The sequence below is a fragment of the Entamoeba invadens genome (genome assembly GCF_000330505.1).
Source record: "Entamoeba invadens IP1 unplaced genomic scaffold scaff_1105074725115, whole genome shotgun sequence".
NCBI lineage: Eukaryota > Evosea > Mastigamoebida > Endamoebidae > Entamoeba > Entamoeba invadens.
In genome coordinates, this window is record NW_004440321.1 from 2842 (window position 1) to 14742 (window position 11901).

The 11901-nt window shown below is 27.9% G+C and overlaps 3 protein-coding genes across 3 annotated transcripts; 1 reads left to right on the forward strand and 2 right to left on the reverse strand.

Moving 5' to 3' along the window:
• Window positions 1-2977: 2977 nt before the first annotated feature.
• Window positions 2978-3631, reverse strand: EIN_127140 (hypothetical protein; the record flags this gene model as incomplete). The annotated part of the gene is made up of 1 exon (XM_004256249.1): window positions 2978-3631. The coding sequence occupies one exon, from the start codon at window positions 3629-3631 to the stop codon at window positions 2978-2980; it is 654 nt and encodes a 217-aa protein (XP_004256297.1).
• Window positions 3632-3792: 161 nt separating this feature from the next.
• On the reverse strand, window positions 3793-4317 carry EIN_127150 (hypothetical protein; the record flags this gene model as incomplete). Its single annotated transcript, XM_004256250.1, has 1 exon — window positions 3793-4317. One exon carries the CDS (start codon window positions 4315-4317, stop codon window positions 3793-3795), a length of 525 nt encoding a protein of 174 aa, XP_004256298.1.
• Window positions 4318-8249: 3932 nt separating this feature from the next.
• EIN_127160 (hypothetical protein) lies at window positions 8250-11901 on the forward strand (the record flags this gene model as incomplete). The annotated part of the gene is made up of 3 exons (XM_004256251.1): window positions 8250-11557; window positions 11753-11801; window positions 11848-11901. The coding sequence occupies 3 exons, from the start codon at window positions 8250-8252 to the stop codon at window positions 11899-11901; spliced, it is 3411 nt and encodes a 1136-aa protein (XP_004256299.1).

Sequence of the window (11901 nt, forward strand, 5' to 3'; positions counted from 1 at the left end):
GATATCAAGAAAAAGTATTGTTTATTAAAACTTTCGAATTATAGAGTTTTATTTATTAAACAAACAAAATATAATTTTCAACAACACGTTTTGAAATCGGTATAAATTGTTGTAATATTATCTTAATTATCCAGATCTTTTTCCAATAAAGAAAAATAATAAAGAATTATAGATAAAAGGTTGATAAAAAAACTTGTTTGTTATTTAAAACGGAAACTAGATTGTTTTTTTCATTCAAAAAGATTTAAAAAATTGCACAATCTAAGTTGACAAATTGACGTTTTTAATCAAACCACTTTTTGAATTGTGTGCAAGTCAAAAAGAGGTTTAATTGGTTATTTATCAGATTTTAAACAATTTAAAATATTAAAAAATCCAGTGTTTTAAAATAAAATCTTCAATATTTGAATCTGGTTATTTATTTAATAAAATAATTTGGAAGCAAAATAAAACAGCACATATTTATGTATATTTTTAGAAAAACATACAAATTAAAAAATTTTACACTTCCTTAAAAACGAAACCAGTTTTTATTAAAACAAAAGTTTTTCTAAAATAAGTGTTGTCTAATTTGAATTACACTAAATTATGCTGTATATACTCAAGGTTTAATTAAATTAAAAAGGTTTATTATCCAAATATTAAATGGTAGACATTTTAATCACGTTTTTTATTATTAAACTTAAAGTACCAAAAAGTCTATAATAGATGAAAATAAAATATTATAAATAACTAAAAAAACAAATATCAAGGAGACAACGTGGCCGAGTGGTCCAAGGCGTATGACTCGAAATCATTTCTCATTTGAGGCGTAGGTTCAAATCCTGCCGTTGTCGTTATTTTATTTTGGATGATAAAAAACCAAAATATATTAATTGTGTATAAAACAAAATGCATTTGCCGGGACTCGAACCCGGATCTCCACCTTAAAAGGGTGGAATTCTGCCCTTAGACCACAAATGCTTCTTATATTTAAAAATTATTAATGAAGCTTTATCTCACATAATATAAATCATAAATAAAACAAAATCAATGGATTATTTAGTGTGATACTCAATACACAATCAATTATAATCATGTTTCAAACAAGTATCAACAAAAAAGTTAAATTAATCAATTGCTATTTTAATTTATTATTACTATTTTTGTTATTATTACAAAACTTCTTTTTGATATTAAATTGTAATTGTTCAAAAGATACTTACTATCTGGTTATACTTTAAATAATTATTAAGTTTCGAATTGGGATTTTCAACAGACCAATATATCGATGATTAAAAATGTCCCGGCGGGGATCGAACCCGCGACCCTCGCATAACTCTATTCTATAAGTACGATGCACTACCGGCTGTGCTACGGGGCCTTTTTAATATAAAAAAATGTCCAATGTTTTAGTGACATACTTTTAACCCTTCCAATACCAGGAATTTCCAAAAAATGTATACTTAATTTCATCTTATTCATTTTGAGTGTATTTTAGAGAGAATAAATGCAAAAAAACGCTTTAAACTTTTAACAACCATGGAAAATACCAGGAAACAAAATTATTAGTAAAAAATAATTTAAAATGTTATAATTTAATAGTAAATTATAACCTAAAATCGTATTTTTATTGAAAAAATGTTCACTTTTTTCAACGAGGGAGACTTGAAGATTCCTCTGATTATTCTCTTTTCAAGTTGAAAAAGTTTTTGTTTTTATATCAAAAAAATAGTATAGTATATTAAACTAAACACAATAATAATTGTTACAAAAAGGAGTTTCAGAATGTAAAAATGAATTATATAACTTTTCAATTTGAATATTTATTATTGAAAAACAAGGGATACGTCATTCCTTGAATATTCAGAAAAGCGATTACATCAAACAAAAAAACACTGTGATCTCATAATTATTTTTTTGTCTTTTTTGTAATTCAGTGAAAAATAAAATAATTCGAGTTTGTCAAAAAAGAGTAAAATATAAAACTGAAAAAATAAGAAGAAAATACACTTTTGTGAAAATCACATTTTTTAGTTCTTTCTTATTCAATAAACAATAAAAACCTTTAAATTTAATAATAAATGAATAAGATTGATTTTTAATTGTCAGAAACATCAGTTTGAATAGAAAAAGAGTCATAAACAACTCAAGGAGTAAAATAAAGACAGTAAAACCAAAATTTGTCTTAAATGATCATGACACCTTGTTTATTTAATTTCGTGTGTCTTCCAGTTGTGAGTAATAAAGATATGACTTTTTCAAAAAAAAGATAAATGTATTATGAATACAGAGAGCAAATTTTTCTATATGATTGGTAAGACAAGTATTTGTTTGTTATTATTAAACAAATGGTAACATATAATCTGTTTTGTCTGATTATTTTTTTGTTTTGGCATTTGTTTTTTGAAAATGCATTTTTGGGATGAAAATCAAAACCAGAAAATTAATGAAAACGAAAGATTTACTGATAAATGGTGTATACTTTATGTATATACTTATAAGATAGTGACGCTTATCAACCAGATTTTGTATTCTATACACCCACTTTCACAATATATAGCTATTTGAAGTGAATATACTGTTTGTTGTTTGTGGCGTTTATACAGGGATACACAATAGGAACTGACCAACAAATAGATTCACAATTCTTCTATTTTGAATTGATATACCAACTCAGTAGAGTGATGCTATCCTTACAAATTCAAAATCAATGATAAAGCATACAAAAACGAAGAATCAGGGTGATGTGAGTAAGAGATTTGGAAATTATGTAATCACATCATTTATTTGTATTATATTATAGTAAAAAATTAGTATAATAATAATTTTATAAAAAAAAGCAAAGCCCCTCCCCCTATAAATATGTTAAAAAACGCTTTGAATATTGTATGATATAGAGAAATGATTTTCAGATATCACAAAAGAAACAGAAAAATAACAAAGAAAATAAATAGATTATTAACTATAATAAAACCTATAAAACCAAAGAAGTAATTTACTCCATTTCCATCAATAACTCTGTCAATTCATTGAGGAAATTCAACCTGTCCACCTTATCGTGGTGATGATGATATACCTTGTAGGCATTGAGGGCAGCGATGTCAAGTAAATCATAAAGTATTCTCACATTCCATCTTGAAGTGCGCCTTCTACAAGTGTAAGTATGTATCATCTGATCTGCACTATCAACGCCTCCCATTGTCGCATTGTATTGTTTTATCACATTTGGTTTGTGTACACTCACAAGTTTGCCATCCTTTCCCCTCACTTGCTCCTGAACGGTGTACAACTCTTTAGCATTATGCATCGTCGTCATAATGAGCACCAACTTCTTCTTTTCGTTATAGTAAGAAAGCAATTTGCATACACCCTTTGTATACACTTCCGTTGAATCTGCCTCTCTTGTAGTAGCCTTCTTATCATCATTGGGGTCATAATTTTTGATTTGCTTGGCTTCTTCTGGTACCTCAACTCTGTTTTTTCGCACACTCCCAAGCAATGTTGAACCATATTGAGCCAAATAATGTGCCAATCTTAAGCTGCAGAAAAGTTGTCGCATACAACTGTCACAAACTTTCCCATACACAATTGCGGAGCTACCATATCTATCGTCACACGAAATCCTTGATTTTCTTTTTTCTTGTCGCATTTTCCACAGTACATCTGTAGGTTTATAACCATACCACTTTCACAATCACAGCACATCTTTTTGTTATTCATTGAACATATTATCAAACACAATATCAACAACAAGTCAATTACCGATGTATATGTCTCAACACCGTGAATCTCCGACTTCATTGATTATTCTTACAACAAAAACAAAAAACAAAACTTGATGCCGTAACGCTGAGGTTTGGACTTGATGAATACCTTTGCCCATATCTTTCCCTTGAATGCGCAAAGGTGTTCATCAACCGATAGTGTGGTGCTCGGTGTAAAGTATTTGTTGTTCACTAAGTTGTGAATAAAAGCTTCCAACACTTCCCTAATTTTGCCAAATTTGTCATTTGAGTTTGGCGTGTTTGATGCTTTGATTAACCCTTTTTCTATAGTCTCTTCATCATTTACTTTTTGTCTCACTTCAACATCCTTTTTTAGCTTCTCTCCGGTCAGGTCAACAGGATGTTTTTTGACCCACTCATCACAACTCAAATAGTCTTCTTCTTCAGTCTCTTCTTTATTCTCTGGATTTTCCTCTTCATCGGATGCACTGTCCTCACTCTCTTCTTCATCACCTATAAAACAACTCTCTTTCTCAACTTCATCCGGAAAAGTTGTGACATCGTAAGTCTCTATGTTAGCATTGATAAGTTGAAAAACATTTCTGGGCATAGCTTTACCATAAATATTTGGTTTCCCGTGTTTTTCGTTCCAAAGCTCGAAATTGGATTCTTTATGTCGTGGTGTGCTCCCATATATAGTAAAATGCCGAAATATCGTATAATGTCTATTTTTGTTATTTGGGGTTTACCTTATTTTCCTGATAATTTGGCGTTGGTAAATGCTGTTATTTTTTCGACTAAATTTTCGTCAAAAAACCCAAAAACAAGTCAGAAGCAGTCGAATTACAAAATTCTGCTTTATAGTCAGCACCCACATTCGCAACCTTCCTTTTGAACTTTTTCTTTTCTTTGTTGATGGGGCCCATTGCTTTCCACTTGTAGTCACCAACAATCAAGTCTTCCATGTGATAAGAACGAGTTTGGATGTTTTTTTTTGTAACATGAATGTTGGTATAATGGTTTTATAATAGTTTAATTATTATATCACATAATTCAAATTAAATTAATAAAAAATATATTATAATAACATTTAAAACAAAATAACATTCATTATACTTTATAAAAATACTTTAAATAAAAATAAATATAAACAACAACCCTGAAAGTTGAACTGAAAAATAATATGGAAATAACACCAAAAGGATGACATAACATAAACATGTTAACGAAGAATGGGTAAATGTATACACAAGCACGCAAATACAACTTTTGTACTCAAATGTAATAGTTTGTTTATAGTTTCTATGTGCTCTGTCAAATACTAACAAACAGATTCGTAATTCTCAAAAATGTACGTGTAAACCTTTCATGTTAAATGTTTGTTTTTGAGTAAATTTTAATTATCAATAACTATGAGGGGGTAAAATTCTGCAGTGTTTCATGAATATACACAGTTAAATATACACGCAAAAAACATATTTGAACAAATACACGTAGTAGATAATGAGTGAAAAGAACAACTTTTATTTGCTTTGGACTGATGTTTGTTGATGTTTATTTATTTTCATTTTATGTATACTTGTTATGATGTAATATCTTTTGTCTATAACCAAAATAAACGATAAAAGCGTCGAAAACGAAATTATATAACAGAAAAGAAGAAGAGTGAGATGATGATACACTAAAGGGACAAAAAGAAAAGTGAAAATGTTCAATGAATTAGCAAGTAACACACATAACCCCACATAAGGGTTCAACGAATAAACTATACTTTTTAATTTAAACCAATTATTTTAATTCATCGTTTTTGTTGTCATTATAGTAAATATATAATAATAAAACTTTACAATATGAACTGTAAACTTCAATTTTTTAATTCTTTTTCGTATCTTCGAAACATTTGGCATTTTTAACACTTGTTATACCTTTTGAATTATTTTTTATTATAAACAACAAGTAATTGTTACACTCAATACAAAATTGCTACTCACTTATTCAGTTTTTCTGTTGTTTTGATAAAAAAAATGACGGTTATTTGTTTATACATTATTTTTACTGGCTTTCATGAACTATAAAATGGTAATTTTCCTGTCAACTTTTCAGAATTTTGGAATTGAATTTTGTTTTTTTGAAAATTTTTGAAAAAAAAATAAAAATTAAATTTTGTTGATTTCTGGTACTGTAAGGGTTAATAATAATATTTATTTTTCATTAATTTTAAAACTAAATCGAAAACGATTGTGTTTTTTGTTATAAACCAATTATATTATTTTTGGAAATTCAGAACATTTTGATTGAGTATTTTAAACAATAACATAATATTATAAACTTTGAAATACGTGTAATACATTTTAAAGTGTAAAATTATATTATTTTTTGTGACTCTCGATTTTAATACAAATTGTGGCAGTTGATTTGAAAACAAAACCGACATTGTAGAAACATGTGTCATTGGTTTTTGTTATTGATTTTTTGTCATTTTTATTATCACTGTTTTTAAGTTTGCGTTCTTGTTTTTTGTTATAAAATGTATAACCGGGAATTGAACTCGGAAACAGTGGTCTGGAAATAGAAACCCCGCCGCATTGGCCTTAGTGCTTTCTATATATAATATGAATTCTTTATATATTGACACTTCGATTAACATGTGTATCAAATGTTTTTCAATATGTGAATTGAATTGGTTTAACACATTTATCGGAATATGTCAAACACATGTTGATAAATAAACTATAAAAACAAATTCAAATACAGAGTATGGTTTATGTTTTGAATTCGATTCGGAATGTGAAACGAGCTCAAAAACAACAAAAAAATGCTACAAATGTAACCTGGTTATTATTCACATTCTGTTTTACCATTTACTTGTTAACAATGAGACGAGACACGTGGAAACAATTGTGATAAACAATATGTACTTCATATAAATTTGGTAACAATTTAAAACTTGATGGAAATTCGCTTTAATGCGAGTTGTGTCAACATTTGATTCTAATTGTCAGACACGCGCTTCCAATGGAGAGAAAAAGAAAGTGTCTGACTTGTAAAGATAAGAACAGACCTACCAATAATGAGATTTACAATCAGTGTGTTACAAATATATCGTGTTTCAAAGCACAAAGACTGACTAATGTGAGAGCTGTTTGACAATTAACGTCAACTACATTACATGCTTATCAGACTCAACAAAGAAATTTAGTGTCTGCAAAGCAGAGTATTAACATTTAGGTTTTGAAATTTTGGCAAAGATCGATTAAAATCCAACTTATATTGTAAAATTAGTAATAATTAATTATTAAAAATAATAATAATTAATCGTTTATAGCTTTTTTTAAAGAAGTTTACATTAATATAAAATATAATATATTTTTTATAAATAATTATTATTATTATTATAATAATTTATTATAAATGTTATTATTCGGAATAGTATATTTTTAGTATTTATAATCAGGGTGGGCTATAAGATCCTATTTTTTTTTGTTATTGGAAAAAAACTTAAAAAACAATAAAATGGTAAATAACATTATCATTTTTAAAAAACAAAAAGAAAATGACAAAACACAATTATTTATACCAAAAGATAAAATAAAAAAAATAAAACGATAATTTATATTAGACACAAAATTATTTTCAAATTACTTTAGAATACAACAATATACATATATCTTTGTGTTAATATAATTGTACGTTAAAACCTTTCATTTGTAAATTATACATGCAAATAAAACTTATTTAAAGTTGCTCTGATAACAGTTTTTTTATTTGGGTGATAATAATTATTTTGACTGATTATTATCGTATTATGAATGATCATATTTATCAAGAAAATTAACTAAAGATAAGTTTTACATTTTTTTGAAAGTAATATGGTTGACTTCATTCGAAAAATAATACATTGTTTGTTTTGTATTATTGCAAAAGATAATGAAAATACTTCTATTTGATTGTTTAATTTATACGATAATTTAAAAGGGACACAAATGAACGATTCAAAACCTTTGTTAAACTGACAAATATACATATATATACATTTACAATTAACAATAATGTATATGTTGAAAAAGTATGTTAGTTGTTCAAATAAAATTTTTATGTTGAAATCACTAAAATTATTTCTAATAAATTTTATTGGTTGTAAGTATCTTTTGTGTACATTACAATTATAATGAGTGAATGTAATTATTTGATTTTAAAAACTCTGCATCCCATAATATCATATGCTTTTTACTGTTTAATTTTTGTTCTTTAAAACTGGATTATAACACATTGTAATGATGATTTAAACTATACAGAAATTTTGTTTAAATCGTTAACTATAGTTTTACCAATTATTTTAAAAACATTTTAACTCTAAAAAACTTTTTGAATTTTTTGTTGACAATATGCTAAAACTTAAAATGAACTGACACGTATTAGAGATTGCCACGAAGTTGTTTAAAAACTGGATCTAGGCCGACCCTGAATTTATAACACATGAATTTGGTAGATTATTTTTAATTTTAACAATTTAATATGAAAATAATTACATCTCAATAACATATGTCAAAACGGATTGATGTTTTCTCCATGCAAATTGTTGTGATATATTTGAAGGAATATAACGACTTTATTAACATCGTTTTGGTATGTAAAAAGTATAAGAATGTACTTGACCGTGTTCGAATGAATCCAATTCAAATCACTCCAAAAACAAAGAACCTATTTAAATGCATTCAAACTCAAAAAATATTTTCTCCATTTGATGTAAAACTGAACACTGAAAAATTGTTTTTTAATTATCCAAAAAGTGCAAAAGAGTGTTTAATCGAATTTAATAATTTTAATGTCTGTCCATTTTCTGTTTTTACAAGAGAAGATCAAACTTATTTTAATGATAATATTCCGGACTTTGTGAGGATAATAGGAGAAAATACATTCAAAGGATGTAAAGAGGCTTCAATAACACTTCCTAACTCAGTTATCGAAATTTTTCAAAACGCATTTTCTGGATGCTCAAACATTACAGAAATTGTACTACCACCACATCTCACACACATTGGAAATAGTGCGTTTTACAATTGTAAAAGTTTAAAAGAGATAAAGCTCCCCGAACTGCTTGAGTATATTCCAAACTCGTGTTTCTTTGGATGCACCTCTCTTTCTTCTGTGAACTTTGGAACAAATGTCACTTTAATAGGACATGATGCTTTTCGTAAATGCGGATTTAAAGACTTCACAATTGACAAGAACGTATTTATTAAAAAATCAATTTTTGTATGCAACACACTTACAAAGATTACATTTTGTGGTAAAAAGTGCATTCTATGTAGTACGTGTTGTGAATGTTTACAACTAAAAGAAGTTGTGATGGACGACAACGTGGAAATGATTGCAAATTACGCGTTTGTGGATTGTATGTCACTCGAGAAGATCACATTGTCTGCAAATTTGGAAGTTATTGGACCTAACGCATTTTCTTACTGTCGAAAACTAATGCAATTTGATGTTCCACATAAAGTTCGATTAGTTGGAAGTTTTGCATTTGAAAAATGTGAACAATTGAAAGAACTTGTTTTTGGTGAGAATGTTGTGTTTGATAAAGGGGGGTGTTTTGAGAAGTGCACTTCATTGACTCGATTGAATGTACCAATTAATCATATGAAATATTTGTACATCGCAACTGAAAATGAAAAAGAAATATTTGAAAGACTTGGCATTGAAGTTTTGAATGTAATGAAAAGCAAATGTGTAAATGAAAGTGTGTTCAAGTTTGACAATTTTTGTGACACAAGGGATACCATTTCAAATCATGCGAATTACATCCATCTTGGTGATTTGGACGTGTTTGATTCAAATTCGTATTATTTAAGTGAACATCCAAGGATATACATTCCCTCTACTGTTGTTGATGGTGACATTGGATTCAGCAGATTTGACAATCCGATTGAAAAAATTGTTATTCCAAACAATTTACTTTTGATTCAAGAAAACGACTTTTATGTTCGCAACGCAAAAAGTATCCTAATATCATCCATTGTCACAAAAATACAGAGATATTGCTTTTCTAATTCATTGATTAAAGAATTTGCTGTACCTCAAAGTGTGCGTAAAATTGAATCAAAAGCGTTCTCTGATTCATCTGATATGACGTCGCTTTACATCCCAAAAAGTGTCACAAAAATTGGGAAACATGTTTTTGTGGGGTGCACCAATTTAAAATCAATTGTATTTGAAGATGGTCGTCATTTTGATATTGAAATGGAAACTGAAGATCAAGAAAATGTTTGTAATGTGACACTTAATACAGCTAAATTAGATGACAACGTCGAGTTTCCTCTTGATAGTACAAAAATAAAAGTACCATCGAGTGTCACAAAAATATGTTCTCCGTATTTTAAAAAATACGCCAATCTATGTGAAGTCGTATTGCCAACAACAATCAAAAAGATTGAAAAATTCATCTTTGTTGGGTGCACTAAACTTACTAAAATAACATTTTATGATTCTTTTAATGATTTACACAAATTAAATGGTAAAAGCGACACAATTGAAAAATTTAAAAAGTACCTTTTTGACACCGTTAGTGTGAGTTACGCGTTTTATCTTCAAATGAAGGCGTTTGGGTATATATTTAACAACGTAAATTTAACATCAAAAGACTTGGAATTGTATGGCACAGAAATAGATTATTCTGTTATTAAAAGCATCAACGATGTTGATAAAAATGTGATTATAAAGAACATTATCAATTTAAAAAAATACATCTCAGAATCTTATTGTGATATTACTAAATTTGTTATACCGTCAAAAATTGAATGTATTAATACATGTAATTTTGTTAGTGAAAATCTCAGAGAAATCGATATCTCATTAGTTACGAAAAAAGTCACTAGATATTGTTTTAGTGGTGCGCAATTTCTACAAAGTGTCACATTTTCAAACACATTAGAAAAAATCGGAGATGAAGTCTTTATTAATTGTAATTCATTGAAAAATATAACCTTTCCAAAAAGTCTCAAAAAAGTTGGGAAAAGGTGTTTTGCAAATTGTTATTCACTTGAAAATGTGTGTTGTGAGTCAAAAGAAGTTGTTTACAACTCGCAGTGTTTCATGAATTGTTTTAACTTAAATTGTGTTCCAAAAATTCAACATTTAAAAAATGGCGTTTTTTGGGGTTGCAATTCTCTTGTCAAATTTGACAGTTTTGAAAATGTTGAAAGTATTCCTCATTGTACGTTTATGAAGTGCTACAATTTAAGAGAAATCATATTACCAAAGACTTTGAAAACAATTGGAAAATTCGCATTCAAAAACTGTGTTTCACTCGAAAGCGTCACATTCCCAAAATTGCTAAATACAATCGAAGATGGATGTTACATGAATTGCTCTAAGCTTTGTCGTGTCAATTTGGGACATTTAAACATAACATTTGGAAGTGATGTTTTCGAAGGATGCACATCACTTAATTCGATACTTTTTGAAAACGAAAATGTTTTATTTTATGATGGAGAAGTCAGTTACACGCTTTATAAACAATTTGAGAAAAATCAAATTGTTTGTGACAACGTAAAAGTGAAATTTAACGATTTGACGATTTTTGGAATTGATATTTTAAAAGATAAAAAGGTTCGTCGGATTGATGAAGGAGCGTTTTTTAACAACACAACAATCACCAAAATCGAAATACCAAATAACATCACTAATATTGGAGACTTTTGTTTTGCTTGTGCAACACAACTTGAAAGAGTTGTGTTGCCGTCCTCAATAACAGAACTCCCTCCTTTCTGTTTTGATAATTGTGTATCATTGAAGACAATCAATTTGGAACATATTAAGAAAATCGGGATGGGGTGTTTCGACAACACAAAGTTTGACAACGTAATATTAAATTAAAAGACAAATTATTTTTTTGAATTTTAATTTACAACACGTTATTTATTCAAATTCATCTTTTTGTGATAAATTAATTCTTTAATTATAAACGATTTGGTCACTTTAAAAATACATAAAAACTATAACCATAAAAAGCAATTTAACGTTATGAGTGTTAAATAAATTATTAGTGGGGCTGTTTTGGTAACAAACAGGGTTGTTTTTAAGATATTTTATAAAGTCTGTTTTCTATTTAACTATATTCTAAAAATATAACAAAGAAAAGAACAAGACCGAAAATATTAAACCATTATTTACTATACTCAATATCGCTAATTAA